General features: G+C 39.3%; 1 protein-coding gene across 1 annotated transcript in view; it reads left to right on the top strand.

Moving 5' to 3' along the window:
- lrrk2 (leucine-rich repeat kinase 2) overlaps window positions 1-21,294 on the top strand; it is a 140,690-nt gene extending 119,396 nt beyond the window's left edge. Inside the window, exons 42-48 of the mRNA XM_060842940.1 lie at window positions 436-629; window positions 7,877-7,949; window positions 9,465-9,646; window positions 16,324-16,473; window positions 19,143-19,315; window positions 19,967-20,047; window positions 20,362-21,294. Of these exons, the coding sequence (XP_060698923.1) occupies window positions 436-629; window positions 7,877-7,949; window positions 9,465-9,646; window positions 16,324-16,473; window positions 19,143-19,315; window positions 19,967-20,047; window positions 20,362-20,483 (975 nt within the window). The 3' untranslated portion in view covers window positions 20,484-21,294. The remainder of the gene's footprint in view (window positions 1-435; window positions 630-7,876; window positions 7,950-9,464; window positions 9,647-16,323; window positions 16,474-19,142; window positions 19,316-19,966; window positions 20,048-20,361) is intronic.
- The last annotated feature ends 3,983 nt before the right edge of the window (window positions 21,295-25,277 follow it).

The following is a 25,277-nucleotide window of genomic DNA, read 5'->3' as shown; positions in this document are numbered from 1 at the left end:
GAAACGTCGAATTCTCTATTCCTGAGATGCTGCCTGGCCTGCTGTGCTTTGACCAGCAACACATTTGCAGCTATTAGTGGTTAACAATGGGTTTTGTGTAATAGCAGACCATGTGACAACAAGGCCTATGTGTGGGGGTTGGGTTAAGGACATGGGAGAAATTTTTCAACTCAATATTGAGTCCAGAAGGCTGTAGCGTTCCCAAGTGGAAAATGAGGTGCTGTTTATTTAGTTTCCGCAAAAACTAATTCTCTCAAGCCATTAACTTGTGTTCTAACTATAAGGGGTCAGAAAATTGATACTATAAATATTTTTTCAGTGAAGGAGATACTTATTTGAAATGACAGTGAATAACTGTGTCTTATTCACATTATTTCCTTTAATCAGCTTTGATTTAATGTATCTTCTGTTCTAAATGTTTTGACCCTTGACCAGGACATTGAGGATAACCGCATTTTGTGCCTAGCACTGGTATGTGTGATTGGCGAGCAAATTAACTGGGTTGTTGCAGGCACACAGTCTGGACATTTGTGGATAGTCAACACAGAGAACATAAAATCTGTTCATCAACTTCGGAAGATGTCTGATTCTATTACCTGTTTGTATTGCACTCATCATTCCAAACATAGGTAAGTATCTTCTTGAGCAGTTTTTAAAATGCTAACCGTGAGAGATATGATTGATTGATTAATTACTATGCTCTTTTTCTTATAAAATTACTATAATCATCATAATTTAGAATATGAAATTTGTCTTCCTTACTAGATTGCTATGTATACAGCAGGATAGATTGCTATCTGGATATTAAGTCAAATATGAATTTGGTTTGCTGAGTCTCCCACAAGAGCTATTGAAGGCAAAACTTATCTGAACACTTCGAGTAATGTGTGATCAGCAATTTTTTTTAATGGAAAACTATAGCATGATGCTCTGTAATTATGCAATGTGTATGGTCTAGTATTTCTCTCACTTTGAAACTGAATGATACAGTCAAATATGAACAGAAATCTGCAAAAAATGGTCACCTTTCTAAAAAATAAGCTGACAGTCCCAAACAGCTTTGATTAAAAACAAACCTTTGATTGTAATTTACAGATTGTCTAGTATCTTTGTTTGCAGCTGACATCAGACACACAGTGAATGTGAGATGTCAACAGGTAGTTATAAAAGTAAAGTTTTCATATAATCAAATCCAAATAATTTTACCTAACATCCTTTAGTGTGAAAAAACTCATCAATCTATATGATTGAATGCTTATACAGCTCAGTCAGAATTGAGGTTTAAATTAGATTCCCTACAGTGCAGAAACAGGCCCTTTGGTCCAACCCGTCCACAGAGTAACCCACCCAGACCCATTTCCCTCTGACTCACCTAGCACTATGGGCAATTCACCTAACCTGCACATCTTTGGACTGTGGGAGGAAACCCACGCAGACACGGGGAGAACGTGCAAACTTCACACAGGCCATCCAGGAATTGGACCAGGGATCCTGGTGCTGTGAAGCAGCAGTGCTAACCACTGAGCCACTGTGCTGTCCTGGTTCTGAGAGATAGGATTTACAAACAATTGGAGAGGCAAGGACTGATTAGGGATAGTCAGCATGGCTTGTGTGTGGGAAATTGTGTCTCAACCTTGATTGAAGTTTTTGAAGACATCTCCAAAATGATGGATGTCAGAGCAGCAAATATTGTCTACATGGATTTTAATAAAGCTTCTGACAAGGTTCTGTGTTGTAAACTAATTACTGAAGTTAGATCACATGGGATTCAGGGAGAGCATACCAATTGGATACAAAATTGGCTTGATAAGTAGGGGATGGAAGGTGGTGGAGGAGGGCTTTATTTTTGGACTGGAGGCCTAAAACCAGTTGTGTTCTGCAGGGATCAGTGCTTTGTTGTCAATTATGTAAATAATTTGGATGAGAATTTAGGAGACATGGTTTATAAGGTTGCGGATGACACCAAAATTAATGGTATAGTTGACAGTGAAGAAGACTATCTAAGATTACTAAAGGATCTTGATGAATTGGGCCAATGGATTGATGAGTGACAGATGGGGTTTAATGTGGATAAATGTGAGGTATTGCATTTAGGTAAACCAAACAAGAGCAGGATTTATGGAGGCTTTCCTGAGCTGGGGTAGGGCTGATTGCAGGGAATGTAGGTAGCGACGCATGATTGCAGGGAATGTAGGCAGGATTTATAGAAGATTTGTGTAGGTTTGTAGCTCAGGTTGAGGTTTAAGGTGTAGGTTTGCTCGCTGAGCTGTAGGTTTGATATTCAGACGTTCATTACCTGGCTAGTAACATCATCAGTGGCGACCTCCAAGTGAAGCGAAGCTGTTGTCCCCTGCTTTCTATTTGTATGTTTGTCCTGGATGGGGTTCCTGGGGTTTGTGGTGATGCCATTTCCTGTTTGTTTTCTGAGGAGTTGATAAATGGTATCTAGATCTATGTGTTTGTATATGGCATTGTGGTTGGAGTGCCAGGCCTCTAGGAATTCTCTGGCATGTCTTTGCTTAGGCTGCCCCAGGTTAGCTGTGTTGTCCCAATCGAATTGGTGGGTTTTTTCATCCGTGTGTAGGGTTACAAGGGAGAGAGCGTTGTGTCTTTTTGTGGCTAGCTGGTGTTCGTGTATCCTGGTGGCTAACTTTCTTCCTGTTTGTCCTACGTAGTTTTTGTGGCAGCCTTTGCATGGAATTTTATAGGTGACGTTGGTTTTGTCTTTTAAGTTTGTTAGTTTTTGTTTGAGAGTATTGGTGGGTTTGTGTGCTACTATGATTCCGAGAGGTCTTAGTAGTCTTGGCTGTCATTTCGGAAACTTCTTTGATGTATAGTAAGGTGGTTAGGGTTTCTGGCTGTATTTGGTCTGCTTGTCATGGTTTGTTCTTGAGAAATCTGCGGACTGTATTTTTTGAGTATCCGTTCTTCTTGAATACGTTGTAGAGGTGGTTCTTCTCTGTTTCCCGAAGTTTGTCTGTGCTGCAGTGTGTGGTGGCTCGTTGGAATAGTGTTCTGATACAGCTTTGTTTGTGTGTGTTGGGATGGTTACTGGTGTGGTTAAGTATTTGGTCAGTGTTTATCAGTTTTCTGTATACGCAGGTTTGTAGTTCTCCATTGTCCTTTCTTTCGATCGTGACATCCAGGAAAGCTAGTTTGTTGTCGGTTTCTTCCTCCTTGGTGATCTTTATGCCTGTGAGGGTATTGTTGATGATGTTAAATGTCTCTTCTATCTTGTTTCGTTTTGTGATGACAAAGGTGTCATCAACGAAGCGGACCCAGATTTTTGGTTTAATGGTTGGTAGGGTTGTTTGTTCTACTCTTTGCATTACCGCTTCTGCTATGATTCCTGATAGCGGAGATCCCATGGGTTGCCATTGGTTTATTTGTAGATTATGTTGTTGAAGATGAAGTGGGAGGTGAGGCACAGGTCCACTAGCTTCATGATGTTTTCGTTGGTAATGTGATTGATGGTGGTTGGGGTGTGTGTGATGGTCTCTTCTAAAAATGTTGGAAGTGTTTCCTTTGCCAGGTCGATGTTGATGGAGGTGAACAATGCTGCTACGTCGAATGAGATCATTTTCATCGTCCTCTATTTTGATGTTTTTGATGATTTTTAGGAATTCCTGGGTGGAGTGAATGGAATGCTGTAACTCTTCTACTAGGTTCAAAGTTTGTGCGAAGATTTGTAGCTCGGGTGCTTGTTGTAGTGGTTCTGTTCGCCGAGCTGGTCTCTTCTACTAGGTATTTCAGTCTTGCGTGTAGTTCTTTGGTCAGTCTGTAAGTTGGTGTTCCGGGTAGTGAGACTATGGGTCTGAGGGGGGCTCCTGGTTTATGGATATTTGGTAGTCCATAGAATCGTGGGGTTTTGGTCCCGTGTGCTTGCATTTTCAGGAATTCCATCTTGTTTAATTGTCTGGAATTGTGTAATTTTCTTAGGAGATATGTAAAAAATGAGGTCTGCAGACGCTGGAGATCAGAGCTAAAAATGTGTTGCTGGTTAAAGCGCAGCAGGTCAGGCAGCATCCAAGGAACAAGAAATTCGACGTTTCGGGCACAAGCCCTTCATCAGGAAGGGCTTGTGCCCAAAACTTCGAATTTCCTGTTCCTTGGATGCTGCCTAACCTGCTGCGCTTTAACCAACAACACATTATCAGCTTAGGAGATATGTAATTTTGTTTCCTAGATGTGGGGTCGGGTCTAGCGCCACCTGTTGGTAGGTGTTGGTGTCTGCGAGTAGTGCATTGGCTTTCTCTATGTAGTCCCTTCTGTTCAGGATGACTGTGAGCCGATCTTTGTCTGCAGGTAATGTAACGATGTTTTTATGTTTTTTGAGGTTTTCTAGGGCTTTCTTTTCTTGTGTGTTCAGTTTGTTTCCTTCCCTCTTTCGGCTCAGAGTAGGTGCAACTGTCTGTCTGATCGGTTGTTGTGTTTCTTCCGTGAGTTTGTTGTCCTTCAATGTGGTTTCTAATGCTGCTAGGAAATCCTTCCTGTCAGCGTCTCGGTAATTGAAATTTAGTCCTTTTACTAGTACTGCTTTTTCTGTATCTGATAGGGTTCGGTCTGATAAGTTCTTTATCCATGCCCTAGCGGCATTAGAAACCACATTGAAGGACAATAAACTCACGGAAGAAACACAGGAAACGATCAGACAGACAGTTGCACCTACTCTGAGCCGAAAGAGAGAAGGAAACAAAGTGAACAGACGAGAAAAGAAAACCCTAGAAAACCTCAAAAAAGACAAAAAAATCGTTATATTACCAGCAGACAAGGGTCGGCTCACAGTCATCCTCTATGAAGGAACTACACAGAGAAAGCCAATGCACTACTTGCAGACTCCAACACATACCAACAGGTGGCGCTAGACCCGACCCCACAACTAGGAAACAAAATTACATATCTCCTAAGAAAATTACACAATTCTGGACAATTAAACAAGACGGAATTCCAGAAAATGCAACCGGACGGGACCAACATTCCACAATTCTACGACAAACACTGACCAAATACTTAACTATACCAGCAACCATCCCAACATGCACAAACGAAGCTGTATCAACTATTCCAACGAGCCATCACACACTGCAGCACAGACGAACTTCGGGAAACAGAGGAGAACCACCTTTACAACGTATTCAAGAAGAACAGATACTCAAAAAAATACAGTCCGCAGATTCCTCAAGAACAAACCATGACAAGCAGACCAAATACAGCCAGAAACCCGAACCACCTTACCATACATCAAAGAAGTTTCAGAAATGACAGCCTAACCACTAAGACCCCTCGGAATCGTAGTAGAACACCAACTGACCAACACTCTCAAACAAAAACTAACAAACTTAAAAGACCCAGTACAACCCATGGACAAAACCAGTGTCACCTACAAAATTCCATGCAAGGACTGCCACAGACACTACGTAGGACAAACAGGAAGAAAGTTGGCCACCAGGATACACGAACCCCAGCTAGCCACAAAAAGACATGACCCTCTCTCCTTGTAGCCCTACACACGGATAAAAAAGACCCACTAATTCGATTGGGACAACACATCTATCCTGGGACAGGCTAAGCAAAGACATGCCAGAGAATTCCTAGAGGCCTGGCACTCCAACCACAACACTATAAACAAACACATAGATCTAGATACCATTTATCAACCCCTCAGAAAACGAGCAGGAAATGGCATCACCACAAACCCCAGGAACCCCATCCAGGACAAACATATAAATAGAAAGCAGGAGACAACAGCTTCGCTTCAGTTGGAGGTCGCCACTGATGATGTTACCTAGCCAGGTAATGAAACGTCTGGATATCAAACCTACATCTCAGTGAGTAAACCTACACCCTAAGGATTTATATAGTTAATGGTAGGGCTTTGGGTAGTGTTGTCAAACAGAAAGCCCGAGGGGTTCAGATACATAGTTGTCTACCTGTGATGCAACTTCAGAGTGTTTAAGATGGCATTTCGCATGCTTGCCTTGACTGCTCAGACCTTTGAGTATAAGAGTTGGAACATCATGTTGAGATTATATCGGATGCTTGTGAAGCCTCTTCTGGAGTACTGTGTCCAGTTCTGGCTGTCCTGGATTAGAAAGAATATTATTAAATTGGAGAAGGATTTTGCTGGCACAGGAGGGTTTGTGTTATAAGGACAGGCTGGGACTTTTTCACTGGAGTGTAGGAGGTTGAGGTGACCTTGTAGATGTTTGTAAAATTTTGAGAGGCATAGATAAGGTGAATCGCAAATGTCTTTTCTGTAGGGTGGGGGAATTCAAAACCAGGAGGTATATTTTTAAAGTGAGAGGTGAAAGATTTAAAAATGACCTGAGAGGCAACTTTTTCACACAGTGGATGGTTCGTATGTGGAATGTACTGTTGGAGGAAGTAGTAGATGCTGGTTCATCTACATTTAAAAAACAATTAGATAGATAAAAGAACAGCAAAGGTTTAGAGGGATTTGGGCCAGACACACACCAGTGGAACTAGTATGGTTTGGGAAACTTGGTCAGCATGGACGAGTTGGACCTAAGGGTCTGTTTCTGTGCTGTATGAGTCTGTGACTCTAAGTCGTTTGTCTGCAGTAATGCTGGGTGAAAAACATCATTTGCACTAATGCTGGAAATTGCTTTGAATGATCTGCGCTGTCTCAGGCTGGTCTTGACCCTCCAGATTACTAACTGTAGAGGATTTACTTAGTAAACAATCAGGTTAAATTTCCTGCCACAATGCAAATCTTCCAAAATAATGTCACCTGGTCATGGCTGTAACTAGGAAGGAGTTGGAGGTGAAAAATTCTGAGTAGTGATGTTTGGACAGAGGTCCACAAAACAGTCTTAGCATTTGATGGGGAATTTTGAAATTGGGAGTAGGGTATCTTTCAAATCAGATTACAGGGAATCCTGCATTTGAATGGATTATAAAGATTGAGGTATGCAAAAATCTGAGCTGGAAACTATCTGAAGTTTATGGATTTGGGAAGGGAGGCTGGGGAGAATGGGGGGAGATGGTGGAGTTAGGAATTACAGATCAAAATAGAAAGAATTGGCTAAAAGACTGGAGACTGCACCTCCAACGGGGTTAGGCGTGCTGATTTGGTGAGGTAATGAAGGGATAGAAAAGTTCATCTTTTTAAACTTTGGACCAAATGAATCCTTCATCATACGTTTCTAATCTAAAATGCTATTAAGGGCAGAACAGATAAAGTCAGCTACTTAGGAGGAAAGCTCTGATCCAAACCCAATTGAAAACTAGCAAGTAGTTAGTGAAAATGGAGTAAGCATAAATCTTACAAGTGGAGGATTACACCAAGTCCATCAGCATATGAGGCACTGATACGTTGCCACTCTCAAACACCATACCCACCAAACATTACATTGATCATTATGGTAATAAGGACACTGACACATCGCTTAGTACCTTAGGTAATGAAAGTACAACAGAATATGGGGTACATTTGACATGGTCACATGCATTTTGTATCTACTTCCCAGACTTGCTGACCTTAGGACAATCATTGAAAAGAATAACACATACCAGGTTATAGTCCAACAGGTTCATTTGAAAGTACTAACTTTTGAGGCATTGCTCCTTCAAAGGGTAGCTGTCATATTCCAAATAAACCTGTTGGACTATAACCTGGTGTCGTTGCGACCTTTAACTTTGTCCACCCCAGTCCAACGCCAGCTCCTCCACATCATTGAAAAGAATAGAATTCTTCTTTTATCTTGGTGTATAGGAGTCACTGGCATGACAAGAATTAGAGTCAATCCCTTGATGTAATTCTTTCTTTGTGGTAGGGTACTACAAACATTCTGATGGACAGACATTGAAAATGGTGATTTTTACATGCTCACCAAATATTTTCTGTTGCACCTAGCAAAGAAGACAATTTTCTGTTGGTGGGAACAGCAGATGGAAAGCTTGCTGTTTTTAAGGATACAACAGTAAAGGTAAACTTGACTTTCATCAAAATACAGCAAGCCTTGTGTGTAAATACATAAAAATATTTCACGAAGTATGATTCAATCCATGTCATGGGATTTTTTTCATACAAGTTTTGATTCAACTACATTCACAGCTTTGCTTTCCTTAAAAAAAATCTCAAATGTACTGTTGTATCCCAAATCCATTCCGTGTTTCATGTGACTGTATATTTGAGCACCTTTCATCTTATTTCTGGTTTTCTACAATTTTACAATAGCCTTAATAAAAGTTACAAATTATATCCTATGTGACCCTGTAACAGTGATAAACTACCTTTTTGTATTCTTGTCATTTGGTGTGCAGCTTTTGACCACACCATTCTGCTCCAGTGCATTTCCGCCATTGTCCAATTATGTGGGAGTGCCCTCATCTTGTTTCATTCTTATGCAACAACTTTTTTCATATTCCAGACCAATCCAGAGAATCATCTGCAATGATTTTTTTCTTGTTACTCTCATATAGTTAACTACTGCAAAGCCTTAAGATATCTATCAAAACTCTTCCCTATTTCTCACCTACAAGCCACCCATTAATGACATTATCTAAAAACATAATGTCAGTTTGCACCAATACACATATCACCTCACCGCTACCTTTCTTGGTCATGTGTCCCTATCCCCTCTGCTCTGATTTTCCAGACTGTTCGTCCAACATCTGATATCAGATAAGCAGCACATTTCTCCAACTAAATTTAGAGAAGACAAAATCCACTGTCTTTAATTTTTCAGTTGCTGAAAATCTCATCCATTTGACTGTTGATTCTGAACTTTGCTCTTCTGGCCAGCTTGCCATCTTCCATTCCCTCTAATATTGAATTCATCCAAAACTTCACAGCCTGCATTCAGGAACAACTTTGCCCATTGTTCCTCTTATTGCGGAGCTACTTAGACCCACAGGCCTCAATGAATATCTTCATCATTTTAAAACCCCTGCTTGTCCCTCCCCATTTCTGAATCGCTGCTTTGTGCATACCAGATCTCTGAATTCATCCAATTTGACATGTTGTGCATCCCTTATTCTATACACTTCATCATTGTTGGTCAGGCATTCAGTTGTGTAGAATCTAAACTCTGGAATTCCCTTGCTAAAGTTCTTCTGCAAGCCTTTCTACACTCCCCTCTGCCCTCTTCTCACTTACCCCCTTCTCTTCTTTGCCTCGCTCCCCCATCAATCTTTTACCACCTTTTCTGACATTGTTCTAATACTCCTCCCATTTGAAGGCATCTTACTCAGTTTGCTTAGGACAAATCCTGTTCACTTTGATGGTGCATTTGTATGTCTGCATGTATGTAGGTTCTTCATTTGAATGGTTTACAAAACCAGCAAAATTAATTGTGGTGTATTATAAGTCCATTTTCAAAGAGGTCTTGCGGCCTCCAAATATGTGAATCCAAGGATACTCGAGCAAAATTTTTGAACCTGTGTGATCCTAAACTTAAAGCAACACACTTAGTAATTAGTGTTTTATTCTGATCTGACAGTACCAAGATGGCGCACCCCTGAAGGTTGTGGATATTGGTGACATCAGTACTCCTTTGGTATGCTTGAGCATATCACTCTCTTCAGAACAGATAGCTTTTTGGGCAACCTGTGGAACAAAGATCATATCACTTAGCAGCAATTTTACAGTTCAGAAGGTGATAGACACAAAGACAAGGACTCTGTAAGTTATTAGACTCTTTGGTTCATTTTGGAGATTTTGCTCTTATTTTAGCATAAATTTAGCATGTTTTGGTTGACATGGAATTATGTAAGCTGATTATTTTCAGTGGCTTTTTTCATAAAAATTTAAATGAATTGTTAAAATATTGCAATTTTGTCATCTGTATGTGATGGTTGTCATCTTGTCCTATTATTGTAGCTTCCAAAATGAATCTGTTTCTCATAAGTTTAATTTTTCTTTTGTTTTTTTTAATTGATTCACTTCCTATTTGAAAGTTTGATCATAAAGTGTAACAGAACTAGGTGAAGGATAATAACTATTCTGCCTACTTATTTTAATTTATTTTACACACATGTTGAAGAAAAGAATGCCAATTAAGACTATCCTTTTAAGAAGAGTTTCAAATTGCTAGACATTTACCTTTCAGCCAAATTAACTGTTATTGTTAATGAGAATATTCTGAAGCTCCGGTTCTTTGACAGAGGTGAAGTAGGGTGGCATGGTGGCACAGTGGTTAGCACTGCTGCCTCACAGCGCCAGAGACCTGGGTTCAATTCCTGCCTTGGGCTGCTGTCTGTGTGGAGTTTGCACATTCTCCCCGTGTCTGCATGGGTTTCCTCCGGGTGCTCTGGTTTCCTCCCACAGTCCAAAAAAAAATGTGCAGGTTAGGTGAATTGGCCATGCTAAATTGCTCATAGTGTTAGGTGTAGGGGAATGGATTTGGGTAGATTGCTCTTCGGAGGGTCGGTGTGGACTTGTTGGGCCGAAGGGCCTGTTTCCACACTGTAAGTAATTTAATTTAATCTATTGCTTGATCCTTTGTGGTTAATGGTATGTGACTATAGATGGGTTTATATTTTGAGGTTAGCATCACTTTAAAGTTGCTACAGGATTAAATCCTTACTTGTTTTGCAGTTGAATAAAGTCTTTAGACTCCAACAGTTTCAAACTACGATAGTTGGAAAGCAGAAGGGTTTTTTACAAACTAAGGAGAGAATGACAGTGATATTTTGACTAACGAAGCAGAAGCTTGTCAGGAAATTTTCTGAATCACTGGACCTACCTCAACAATATATACCCTGAATTCTGCGATTTTCGTGCATCACTGTACTCCAGCCCTTTAGATATGAAGGCCAGTATTACATTAGCCTCCTTGACTATGATCAATATCTGTTAGTGGCAGTTTAAAGAGTTGTGCGCTTGAACTTCCCCCAACCTCGATGGACGTCCACTATGTTTAACTTCGTGCATTTTTTAAAAATACCCTTATCTATCCCTTTTTGTCAGATAAAGATAACCTCACACTTGCTTATTAAAATCCATTTATCACAGCTTTACCCATTCACCTAATCTATCAATAAGCTGTTGTAATTTTATGCTGTTGTCAACATTGTCTCCAATGAAGGCCAATTTTGTGTCATTAGCAAAAGTGGATATTTGACTTTTATTGGCATTATCCAAGTCGTGACTGAATATTGTTAGTAATTGAGGCCCCAGTACAGATCTCTGAAGGACACCACTGATCACATCTTGCCAATTTTTATACTTATCCATAATACCTATTTTCTGTTTTCTGCCACTCAACTGATTTCCTATCCATGTCAGTAATTGCCCTCAATTCCATGGGCAATGGAACCTTAGCTAAAAGTTTTCTGGAAATCCATATAAATAGCATCCGTAGACTTGCCTCTGTCTACCACTTTGCCACCTCTTCAGATACTGAGGTTTATCAGGCATTAATATCCTTCATGGATCTGTGATAGGATATCTCAATTATCTGTAAGAATAATAGGGTGGTTAGGGTAGTGGATTTTAACTTTCCAAACATATGCTGGGACTGCCATAGTGTTAAGAGTTTAGATGGAGAGGAATTCGTTAAGTGTGTAAAGAACATTTTCCGATTCAGTATGTGGATGTATTAGAGAAGGTGCAAAACTTGACCTATTCTTAGGAAGTAAGGCAAGACACATGACTGAGGTGTCAGTGGGGGAGCACTTTGGGGCCAGCGACCATACTTGTATTAGTTTTAAAATAGTGATGGAAAAGGATACAGCAGGTCTAAAAGTTGAAGTTCTAAATTGGCAAAAGGCCAATTTTGATGGTATTAGGCAAGAACTTTCAAAAGCTGGTTGGGCACTGCTGGAAAATGGGAAGCTTTCAGAAATGACATAACAAGATCCAGAGAAAGTATATTCTTGTTAGGGTGAAAGGAAAGGCTGGTAGGTATAGGGTATGCTGGATGACAAAAGAAATTGAGGGTTTAGTTAAGAAAGAGAAGGAAGCATATGTCAGGTATAGACAGGAGAGATCAAGTGAATCTTGAGAAGAGTATAAAGGCACTATGAGTATATTTAAGAGAGAAATTAGGAGGGCAAAAAGGGGACATGAGATAGCAGTGGCAAATAGAATTACTGAGAATCTAAAGGATTTTTACTAATACATTTAAGTACAAAAAGTAACTAGGGAGAGAATAGGGCCCCTCAAAGATCAGCAAAGTGGCCTTTGTGTGGAGCCACAGGAAATGGGGAGATTCTAAATGTGTATTTTGCATCAGTATTTACTGTGGAAAAGGACATGGAAGATATAGAATGTAGGGAAATAGATGGTGGCACCTTGAAAAATGTCCATATTACAGAAGAGGAAGTGCTGGATTTCTTGAAATGCATAAAAGTGGATAAGTCCCCAAGACCTGATCAGCTATACCCTAGAACTCTCTAAGAAACTAGGCAAGTGATTGCTGGGCTTCTTACTGGAAGCTGGCTAACATGGTGCCGGTGTTTAAGAAAGGTGGAAAGGACAAACCAGGGAACTGTAGACCAGTGAGCTTGACGTTGGTGGTGGACTAGTTATTGGAGAGAGTCCTGAGGGATAGAACATTCATGTATTTGGAAAGACAAGGACTGATTTAGGGATAGTCGAAATGGCTTTATGGGTGGAAAACATGTCTCACCAACTTGATTGAGTTTTTTGAAGAAGTAACAAGAGGATTGATGAGGGCAGAGTGGTTGATGTGATCTGTATCGACTTCAGTAAGGCGTTTGACAAGCTTCCCCATAGGAGACTGGTTAGCAAGGTTAGATTTTATGGAATACAGGGAGAATTAGCCATTTGGATACAGAACTGGCTCAAAGGTCAAAGACAGTGGATGGCGGTGTTTTTCAGACTGGAGGCCTGTGACCAGTGGAGTGCTACAAGGATCGGTGCTGGGTCCACTATTTTTCGTCATTTATATAAATGATTTGGATGTGAACATAAGACGTATAGTTAGTAAGTTTGCAGATGACACCAAAATTTGAGGTGTAGTGGACAGCGAAGAAGGTTACCTCAGATTACAACGGGATCTTGATCAGATGGGCCAATGGGCTGAGAAGTGGCAGATGAAGTTTAATTTAGATAAATGTGAGGGTGCTGTATTTTGGGAAAGCAAATCTTAGCAGGACTTATACACTTTGGTAAGGTCCGAGGGAGTGTTGCTGAACAAAGAGACCTTGGAGTGCATGTTCGTAGTTCCTTGAAAATGGTGTCACAGGTAGATCCGATAGTGAAGGAGGCGTTTGGTATGCTTTCCTTTATTGGTCAGAGTATTGAGTACAGGAGTTGGGAGGTCATGTTGCGGTTGTATAGGACATTGGTTAGGCCACTGTTGGAAAATTGCATGTAATTCTGGTCTCCTTCCTATGGGAAAGATGTTGTGAAACTTGAAAGGGTTCAGAAAACATTTACAAGCATGTTGCCAGGTTTGGAGGATGTGAGCTATAGGGAGAGCTTGAATAGGCTGCGGCTGATTTCCCTGGAGTGTAGGAGGCTGAGGAGTGACCTTATAGAGATTTATAAAATCATGAGGGCATGGATAGGATAAATAGACAACGACTTTTCCCTGTGGTGGGGGAGTCCAGAACTAGAGGGCTAAGGTTTAGTGTGAGAGGAGAAAGATATAGAGTCATAGAGATGTACAGCATGGAAACAGACCCTTCGGTCCAACTGACCAGATATCCCAACCTAATCTAGTCCCACCTGCCAGCACCCGGTCCATATCCCCCCAAACCCTTCCTATTCATATACCCATCCAAATGCCTTTTAAATGTTGCAATTGTACCAGCCACCACCACTTCCTCTGGCAGCTCATTCCATACACGTACCACTCTCTGCGTGAAAACGTTGCCCCTTCGGTCTCTTTTATATCTTTCACCCTAAACCTATGCCCTCTAGCAACGTTAGATCACATGAAATACAGGGGGAACTAGCCATTTTGGATACAGAACTGGCTCGATGGTAGAACAATGTTAAAAATCACACATCACCAGGTTATAATTCAACAGGTTTATTTCAAAGCACTAGCTTTCGGAGTACTGTTCTTTCATCAGGTAGCTGTCACCAGCTCCTCCACATTGAACGTAGAAGACAGAGAGTAGTGGTGGACGATTTATTTTCAGTCTGGAGGCCTGTGACCAGCAATGCGTCACAAGGATCAGTGCTGGGTCCATTGCTCATTGTCATTTATATGCAAGATTTGGATGTGAACTTAGGCGGTATGGTTGGTAAGTTTGCAGATGACACCAAAATTGGTGGTGTCGTGGACAATGCAGAAGTCTGCCTCAGAGTGCAATGGGATCTTGATCAGATGGGCTGAGGAGTGGCAGATGGAGTTTAATTTAGATAAATGTGCGATGCTGCATTTTTGAAAGGCAAATCAGTACAGGGCTTATGTATTTAATGGTAAGGTCCTGGGGACTGTTGCTGAACAAAGAGACCTTGGAGTGCAGGTCCATAGTTCCTTGAAAGTACAGTCGCAGATAAACAGGATAGTGAGAAAATGTTTGGTATGCTTGTCTTTGCTGGTCAGGTTAAAAATCACACAAAACCTGCTCCACAGCCATCTGATGAAGGAGCAGTGATCTGAAAGCTAGTACTTCCAAATAGACCTTTTGGCCTATAATCTGGTGTTGCATGATTTTTCACTTGTCTTCTCCAGTCCAACACTGGCCCTTTCACATCATGACTTTATTGGTCAATGCATTGAGTATAGGAGTTGGGAGGTTGTGTTATGACAGTACAGGACATTGCTAAGGCCACCTTTGGAACACTGCATTCAATTGTAGTCTCCTTGTTATAGGAAGGATGTTGTGAAACTTGAAAGGATTCAGAAAAGATTTTCAGGGATGTTGTCAATTCCCAGTTGAGCTACAGGGAGAGGCTGAATAGGCTGGGGATATTTTCCCTATTGCATTGGAGGCTGAGGGGTGATCTTATACAAGTTGACAAAATCATGGGGGGTATTGATGGGTAATAGACAAGGTATTTTCCCCTGGGTAGTCAAGTCCAAAACTAGAGGGCATAGATCTAAGGTGGGAGGGATTTAAAAGGGCTTAAGGGGTAACATTTTCATGCAGAGGGTGATGTGTGTATTGAATGAGCTGCCAGAGGAAGTGGAGACTGGTACAATTACAACATTTAAAAGGCATCTGTATAGATGCATAAATAGGAAAGGTTTAGAGGGATATGGGCCAAATGCTGGCAAATAGGACTAGATTTATTTCGGATATCTGGTTGGCGTGGACAAGTTAGACTGAAGGGTCTGTTTCCACGTTTTACAGCTCTGTGACTAGGACTAGAATTGATTAGCATTTCAAAATAAGTACCGTATATATTCAAGACATAGTGAAATTTTTTAAACTACTTTTTAAGGTTAAATTTATGGTGTCATCTATTACATGAATACAACTTTTGAGGGGCTGAATTTCATGCCCATCAAAATTCATACTGTATCATTAGCAGAAGCCCAATTGATCTCTAAACAAATAAAGAAAACAAAATGAATTACAGTAAATCTGAAAACCCAGAGTGGAACACAACAGCCAGCAGACTGGAAGAGTGGAAAGCTGGAGCAGGATGTGACAGTTGACACATTTACTCATAAACGTTGATCTATTAACTATGAACAACTACGGTCAACTTTAACATGAAATAGATGGAAAATTCCATGTTATTTGGCCAAAGATGTGATGTCGACCTTTACATGAGATCGACTATTACTCAAGTATATACGGTAATCCTTAGTAGATTCCTTAAATTGTCAATCAAATTGTGAACACTTAACCCAAACTGAGTAAGTTGTAGGTTTTGAAAGTCAGCTAAGCTTCCACATGACATGGTAGTACCAGGGAAATATTGACAAAGATCTCTCTCGAAATTGCACAACCAGATGCTATTTTAATTTCTGACCCATATCTGCAAGCACTCAATAATAAAAGTCATAGTCTTTTTTTTCCAAGTTTGAAATGCAGGGCATTCAAAAAGCTTCAGGTGACAACAGATATTTATATATGCAGTTTTCAAAGAGCCCAGCAGAGTCCATGTTCTCAGCTGCTTTGAATCGTGGAATACTATATTTTTACCCGATGTCAATAATTGGATCTTAGAAATCAGGGTGCAAAATGTCTGTATCCACAGATCACATCCTATTTTTAAGGATCCATGGTATCTTCCAAACTCCGTGAATAGCCAGCCTCAATTTTCACCAATGTTCGAGGGTCAAATTTGTAAATATTTAAGTCTTTGGAGACATAATTGTATCTGTCTGAGATACATAATTTCCTTAACTCTTAGACTAGCTATTTACTGAGTACAGTTGAAATAAATTATGATTATTCATTCTGCTGTTTCTACTATTTTTGCAGAAGCCAGAAGTATTACAGTGATGGAAATATTACCACCATGGTGATTGATAAATACATTTATCTGGCAAAGAAGGATAGCCATGTTGTTGAACTTTGGGACAAGAACTCGTACAAAATGACTGTGTCAATTGATTGTGCTTCTATTCTTAAGTAAGTATTTATCTGATTTCAATTAGCTCAAAATGTTAGAGGAGAAACCATGTTCTGGCAATTATTTAAATGCCAGTGCCCTTCAATTATGATGTGGAAGTGGATTTTCAATTCATCCATGAAACATGGCCACTGTTGGTAAGTAAAAAATGAGGTCTGCAGATGCTGGAGATCACAGCTGAAAATGTGTTGCTGGTCAAAGCACAGCAGGCCAGGCAGCATCTCAGGAATAGAGAATTCGACGTTTCGAGCATAAGCCCTTGAAGGGCTTATGCTCGAAACGTCGAATTCTCTATTCCTGAGATGCTGCCTGGCCTGCTGTGCTTTGACCAGCAACACATTTTCCACTGTTGGTAAGACCAACGTTCATTACTAATCCCCACTTATTATTGAGAAGTTAGTGGCGTGCCATCTCCTTTAAGAACTACAATTGTATGATGAAAAAGCCTCACGCTGTTCATTCTCTGATCTTTTACTAGCAACCAATGCTGCAGTTAATGCTCGCTGCAAATGTGTTGCTGGTCAAAGCACAGCAGGTTAGGCAGCATCTCAGGAATAGAGAATTCGACGTTTCAAGCATAAGCCCTTCATCAGGAATAAGAGGATGCTCACAAACTTTTTTTTTATAATTTATATTGTATCAGTTGAAGGATTGATTTTTAAATTGCAGAAATTGTTTGTAAAAATTAACCTGCCATTTTGATGTCACTGCTTTACATCCAATAGCGATTGTTAAAGATTATTAAAAGTCGTAGAGTCATCCAACGTGGAAACAGACCCTACGTTTTAACTCGTCTGTGCTGACCAGACATCCCATTTGGCTCATATCCCTCTAAACCCTTCCTAATCATGTACCCATCCAGATGGCTTTTAAATGTTGTAATTGTATCTGTTTTCACCACTTTCCCTGGCAGCTCATTCCATACACACACTATCCTTTGCATGAAAATCTTGCCCCTCAGGTCCTTTTTCAAATCTTTCCCCTCTCAAAACCTATGCCCTCTAGTTTTGGACTCCTTTACCCTAGGGAAAAGAGGTCAATTGCCTATGGCTATTCACCCTATCCATACTCCTCATGACTTTATAAACTTCTGTAAGGTCACACCTCAGCCTCCAATGTTCCAGAGAAAGTAACCCCAGGCTTTTCAGCCTCTTACTATAACTCAAATACTTGAGTCCTGGCAACCTCCTTTGAACCTTTTCAGCACAATCTCAAGTTTAACAACATCTTTCCTTTAGAAAAGCTACCAAAATTGTAAGCACTATTCTAAAAGTGACCTCACCAATGTCATGTATAGTGGCAACATGAAATCCCAACTCCCATACTAAATGCACACGTACCAAAGCTGTATTCACCACCTTATATACCTGCAACTCCACTTAAGGAACTACGCACCTGCACCACCACAACTCTTTGTTCGGCAGTGCCTGCCATGGCTCTACCCTTAGCTGTATACGCCCTGCCCTGGTTTGACATAACAAAATGCAACCATACCTCATTTATTTAGGTTAAACGCCACTTGCCAATCTTTGGACCATTTGTCCATCTGATCATGTCCCATTGTGTTCTTGTGTGAAGGTCTTCTTCACGGTAGACGACATCACTTATTTTGATGTTATCTGCCAACTCACTAACCATGCTATATTCACATCCAAAACATTTGTATAATTGATGAAAAGCAGTGGACCCAGCACAGATCCTTGTGGCACACCACTGGTCACAGGCCTGTAGTCCAATGGTTCTGTACCACCACTTTCTGTCTCCTACCTTCAGGCCAATTTTGTATCCAATTGGCTAGGTCCCGCTGGATCCAGTATGATCTAACCTTACTAATCAGCCTACCATGCGGCACCTTGTGGAACGCTTTACTGAAATCCATATAGACATTTACCATTCTGCCTTCACTAGTCTTATTTTTCATCTCTTCAAAAAAACTCAATCAATCATATAAGACATGATTTCCCATGCACAAAGCCATGTTGACCATCCCTAATCAGTCCTTGCCTTTCCAAATGCGTTGAAATCCTCTCTCTCAGAACCCCCTCCAACAGCTTATCCACCACAGATGTCAAGTTCAGCAGTCTATGATTCCCTGAGTTTTCCTTCCAGTCTTAAATGATGGCACCATGTTAATCATCCTCCAGTCTTTTCAGCAAGGGGGCCAACCTTCGCTTCCCACAAATGTCTGAGAAACACTCGATCTGGTCCTGGGGATTTATCTACTTTTTTGCATTTTAAGCCCACCAGCACCACCTCTTTTGTAATATGAACTCTTTCATACTCATCATAAGTAGAAAATCTTATTGTTTCCTATAACTTAATTTCACTGTTTAAGTGATAGGTTTTGTTGCTGTGTTGCCGTCCACTTCACAATATTTTTTAACAGTCTGCTTTCGTCCACGTTCTTTATTTTGGTAGAGGGAATAAATTGTAGAAGTATGCAAACATGAAACTCTGTGGATGAGCATTGGTAGAAGAGCTGAGTGCAAAGCATCAAAATAACATGATTTCATTTAGAATCTTGTCATCAGAATCACAATAATAGGTGGTTTTATTATTTTTCATTTCATTATTCTAATTTTCATTAATTTGCTCAGTTGCCTTAAAGAAGGAATACATTTATTTTTCATAAATGCATTGTAAAACAAAATAATCATAATTTTCCTAGGAATGAGGCATATTCAGCTAGAGTGAAAGCACTTCATCTTCAAAAGACAAGTGCCCTTTGGATTGGAACAGGAGGGGGTGATGTCATACTATTAGATCTTTCCACTCATCAGCCCATTCGGGTCATTGAGAAATTCTGTCATTCTATCAGAAGTATGGTGCCAGCACAAATCGGTAAGGTTTTGAGCCTGATTTCAAACATTGAATCATGGATTATTTCAAAGCATTTTTTTAAAAAAACTGCTTAAATTATAAAAGTAATCCCGTAAATGCAACTTTTGTTTACTTAGGAACAATTTTTTTCAAAATGTTATTGTAAAAGAATAGTTGTCACAATAGGTGAAAAAAAGTAGGTGAAAAAGCATGTCTCAAGTTTCCCAGGGTGATCACTGTTTACAACCGATTCTTGGTGACTGTTTTGATGGGGTATAATGTTAATTTTTGTTCCAGTGCTCTCAATTATCAATATTTTGTTATGTTAACAATTATCTTTATATATGCGCCTGGAATCTCTGCACTACTCTTACTATGTAATAGAATAGATGCTTTTGTAAAAGAATAATCATGAATTTCTGCTGGAGGTTCTTCTGCTAGTGATACTTCAATCTCCTCCAAGAGTTAAATTGATGTTTACATGGATAGCGTCCATTTAAACATTTGAGCATAGGAACTTTAAATAAAAAAGACCAATGAGAAGCTTGTGCCAATTTTAAATGAATAAATATCAATTTCAAATTATAAATCAATGCATTACTTTTAATAAAAGATTGAGATTGTTTGTTCTTTTATTGCTGCTAAACACATTTCTTTAATTCTGTGTTTTAGAGAAGGGATGCCTTCATACTGTCATCCTGATCCTAGGAAATGTCTGTACAGATTCCAATGGAAACAACAAACAACAGAGTGGTATGGTTAATTTTCTGAATATTTTGTGGTAATAGTTTGAAAAATAAGCAGCATTATAATTTTAATAATTAATTTTGTCTGCACATCTACAGTTGTGTAATTAAGTGAAGATTTTCACCTGAGTTATTGAATTATTTTACACTGTTGTTTTTAAAAAAAAACAAATAATTAATTCCACATAAAAATTTCCTACTTTCACTTTTAATTTTTGTAGGACGCAATGCAACTTTATCTTGTGTAAAGGTTAAACCTTTTCACACATAAACCCTCTCACCTTGTTTCTTGAAATTAATAATTGAAATTTGATGTTACAGAATTGCAATCACAGCTGTTTGTTTGGGACTTGAACCTTCCATATGAGATCCAAAGCCTGAAGAAGCACACAGATATGAGAAGAGAAATAACTGAAAAAATGAAAACTGGTTCTTTGGAATGAGTGCACATGGACAAATACATATGTATATATTTTCTTAATTAATTTAAAGTTTTGGGTTCATTGAAAATACAAAGTGGTAAACCTAACATACACAAAAGAATTTTTAAATATGGGATATTGCACAAAATGGAGCTAAATTACCTCCTGTATTTATCCTCTTGAGAAAACTCCCTCCATGGAGATTGAAACTAGTCATATATTTTTGTAACTTGATATGCAGTTAGTTTAAATTTTTAGATCCCTGAACTTTTGCACTTGTAATATTGCAATAATATAAATAAATTTACAGTTTGGATACTAACCTGAATGACTTGCCAGTGCAATGTGTTGCTGGGAGTGTTCTGAAGTTAATGATTGAAACGTCATTAACTACACTGGAAGTTAAGTGCTGACAGTATAAGATAATTGATTTTTGGATCTGAGACCAAACCCAGTAAGGGATTGCCAAGGTGGAATTTGTGACCACCCAACTGATTCATTATTGATACCTCTAGACTCTTCAGAGTTTGCAGAATTTGTTTTTAGTCTGCTATTGAGAATGGTATGAAGAGTTCAGACTAAGTGATCATGTCCTCAGAAAGCTCATCACAAAAATGGCAGTCTCTTAATGAAAGAAAATATCCCAGAAACGCTTGAGAGAGGGAAAGATTGTGGTTACCTTTAAAATTGCTGTAAATGAAATGTATCTATGTTACCTCTACACAGGCACATTTGCAGCAAAAAGTATAGCTGGTAATGCCTGGTGACTAATACAATAAAAGGGAGTTTGGATGCTGGTAATTGAATTTTTAAGTTTTGGATATTGTACATGAAGGAGCTAAAATAATTCCTGTAATTATCCTTTTGTGGCATTTGAACCCCCGTTTAGTGACTTTTAAATGACTGTGCTATTCCAAGAAGAACATAAACTGCATTTAAACATAAATTTGCTACTCCAGAATATTTCCTACAGTATTTCTGATAAGAGGTAGTGACAAGAGATAACAGTCAACTAATCATGGAATCTGGGAATAAAGATTGGAACAGCTTCTCAACATTGCCATAGTTATTACTAATAGCTAAGCCATTTCTCAAATGTCTGTGGATATAGAGCTGGCCCATGCAAGCTGTCTCAGAACTTTGTATTCTAATCATGCAAAACCTTAAGGCACATATTTTCATTGTAAACTAATGCAATAAACTTGGCACATCATTACACTCAAAGGATTTTACACATAAAATACAAGCTAGCTTTATATTTATGATAAGTTTTACTTTTCAAATGCCTATTGCTTTCTATGTGCTCCTTCAATTTACAGCATTTGAAAAATACTCTGGTTGCTTATCAAAGTTATACGTCATTCAAGAGAACCATCACAAACAGGAGGAAGCTATGGAAATTGTATGCTCATAACTCTGTTGAGGATATTTTTTAGAAGAGCATTCCTTAATCCACACAAGTATGCAAATGGTTTGGAAATAGCAATGCAAAATCTATTAAAATTTATCTCCTGGAGGAGCCACTGTAACATTAATGACAGTTGCCATTTTAGGTCTGGGGCAGCAGCTTGCAATACTGCAGAACAGCGCACCACTGTCTGTCCCTTGTAACATTGTTTGCAAGGAACATCCCAGCAGCACGTTGTCCTGAAGTATGCAGTTCATAGGTTGAGGAAATAGCTGCTGGTAAGTCAAAAGTGAAAAACTGATGATGGTGGGGATTGGAAAGACAGTGTCATTGTGGATTGCAACAAATAGTTCTGTGCTTTGGGAAGTAGCATTGCAATAAAAATGAAAAGTATAGATGCAAAACATGTTAACTTGCGGTGCAAATATTAATTATGCTGGAGTATTAAGGATGCAAAGCTACAACATTGAATGAACAGCTCATGTACCCTGAAAAGTAATGTCAGAACCAACCGTATTGTGCTGGTTAACCATGTTAGTGTGTCTGGCTCACTGATTGGTCTGCTGCTGACACGTTTCCTGGCTAGCCATTTCACAGTCGTTGCTGGGTAAATGTGTCTTGTTCTACAGACAGGGTTAGGGACATCTTGGTAGACGTAGACAGTCTGGCTGTGTTGCTTTCTGTTTTGTGAACCTTTGTTATTCATTGCACCCTGAGATGCTGTGATTAAGGGGGAAGAGGTGGGTTGCCAAATATCTGCCCGAAGTAAGATAACAGACTTAACTGAAGGATATTTTAACTAATATGGTTTCAGGAAATTGCAACTTTAGATGTCATAAGTTTTGACGTTAAGGGAGACTTGTTCCAGTTCATGCCACCTTTAAATATCTTTGTGTTCTTTCTGATTGTTGGAAAGAGTTCCTGTGCAACCAGTATCTTAAAATGCTAAATGAGCTTCCTACTAAATTGTTACTGAGTAATTGAACAAGTGGTATGGCGGACAGCGTTGCATTTTCAACCAAGACCAGACAAGATCGGTAATCTCATTGTTGGTAGAAACAACATTTAGTAAAATATCTTTATCCTTCAAATAGTGTATTAGTTTTGTCAGTATGATGCCAACACATTGTTAAAGGTTTGTCTTCTTTAAATTCCAATTCACTATCCTATGACACCTGGAAAAAAAGTTTAATTTGAGTATATTTTATTAGCAATATTTGTTAATAATATTGTAATGAAGGATTGACAATAGAAGTACTGTCATCACATGCAGAGGAACCCTACTCAATTGACTGGTGATGCGAAGCATGGTTAATGCGTCCCATTCTTTAATTATGGAGGGTTTATATTTAATTGCATCATAGATAACATAACGTATGAATTTAATCGATTGTTTCTCTCTCTTACTAAAATATTGGGGTACTAGTCACACACATGTGGTTAGGGCCAGTTTTGTGATTAATTGTATCATTGAGTGATAACTTCCTCCAAAGGTAAGTTCCCCTGCTATGCTGCAATGTAATGGTTCAGAAACAGGAGTGTGGAAAAGCCATTGTTCCCAATCTTCTTCCTGGTGGATCTGGTTATTGTTATAAGCCATCTGCCTAAAACACCAGTGTCTACAGCATGCACCCAAGCAGATAGGGTTTTTGCTGTTGTGTGCTATTTAAAACCGAAAAGGCAGTAGTTAGATTGTTTCTTATTTGGAGATGCCATTGCCTGATTTCTATGTAGCATGACTATTGCTTGCCACTTGTCAATCCAAGGAGAAAGTGAGGACTGTAAATGCTGGAGATCAAAGTCGAAAAGTGTGCTGTTGGAAAAGCACAGCCGGTCAGGCAGCATCTGAGGAGCAGGAGAGTCGACTTTTCGTGCACAAGCTCTTCAGCAGGACCTTATGCTCGAAATGTCGACTCTCTTGCTTCTCAGATGTTGCCTGGCTGGCTGTGCTTTTCCAGCACCACACTTTTTGAAACTTGTCACCCGGAGCCTGAATATTGTCCATTTCTTGTTGCATTTGAACAGAGAATGCTTCAGTATTTGAGGAGTTGCAAATCATGCTAATCATAGGTGAGCATCGCCACTTCTGATATTACTATGGAGGGAAGGTCATTGATGAAGTAGCTGAAGATGGTTAGACCAAGGACATTTTAATGTAACAGCAAATCACCCTGTAAATTTTATCTCCCTTTCACTAATAACCACTTTCATTGTTTTAAAGACAGCTTTTCATGAATCATGTCTCTGTCTTACCATTTAAACATTTTTTTTTCAAACCACAATAATCATTTGTCAAGTTAGGTGTACATGTCGGAGTCCTTCTCTTCAGTGCATTTTCATCATTCTCTCATATTTGTTACGTTAGATGTAGCCATCATACTTGGACACTTACATTTGGTATCCCAAGATCATCCCATTCATTCTTGACCTTCAACTAATCTTTCAAAAGATCAAAAGTTGGTGGAGAGTGCATGTATATTCCACCCAGTCCCAGTGTTCCAGGTGATGGTAGCAGAAAACATTACTTCTGCTGATCTCAGAAGGGGTAGGACCCAAGTAAGCAGGTGACATCATGTCACAATTTATGTATTTAGTTTTTAAAAATCTGTCAAAAATCTTCTGATAATTTCAAACTAGCGTTTTAAATTTCTATTGTCTTAAATGAAACCTTTTTATCATTTTTTTAAGGTGGACTTAAAACAGCAAATGTGAGTATACAGGAAAAAATTTCTTGCTAATAATTTGGAGTTCAAATTGGATGCTTTCCAAACCGTTTTATCTCTGTTTTGAGAGTATGTTAAACCATTTCTTTTCACAGCATGTTATGTTTTTTGAACTATTCAATGAAGTAAGATTTCAAAGTCTTGAACCGATAATGCTTTCAGACTCCTCCTTTAGATGGGGAAAGGGAGGGTAAATATTTTCACAGAATGGTGGGTGCCTAGAACACACTGCCAGTGGAGGAGGTGGAAGCAGGCACATTAACAATGTTTAAGATGTATCTTGGTAGACACATGCACGGGAGGTGAACAGAGAAATAGTAACCTCGTGTGGGTAATCAGTAGCAGGTGTAAATAGGGATTAGGAATTGGAGCAGAATTGGTGCACTGAAGGACCTGTTCCTGTGCTGTATTGTTCTTTGTTCTCTTTGTATTCTTATTTCAATACTGACAGTAATGAATGCTGTCATAGAAACCTCTGTAAAAACAATCCAATTCCACAGAAAACTTCTTTAGTTTCACTGGAGGGAAAGGATTGTTGATCTTTTCCCTTGTTTGATCTAAGAATCCTTTGTTCACCCCTTCCTGCTTTTGGTGACATTACACATTTATTTTGTCTCACTACGCTGCGATGGAATGGCTACAGCTACATTCTCAAGGTTACCTGCCTTGTCTTGCAAGATAATA

The sequence above is a fragment of the Hemiscyllium ocellatum genome, chromosome 23, assembly GCF_020745735.1.
Source record: "Hemiscyllium ocellatum isolate sHemOce1 chromosome 23, sHemOce1.pat.X.cur, whole genome shotgun sequence".
In the NCBI taxonomy this organism is placed as follows: domain Eukaryota; kingdom Metazoa; phylum Chordata; class Chondrichthyes; order Orectolobiformes; family Hemiscylliidae; genus Hemiscyllium; species Hemiscyllium ocellatum.
This window is presented reverse-complemented; position numbering and strand designations above follow the sequence as displayed.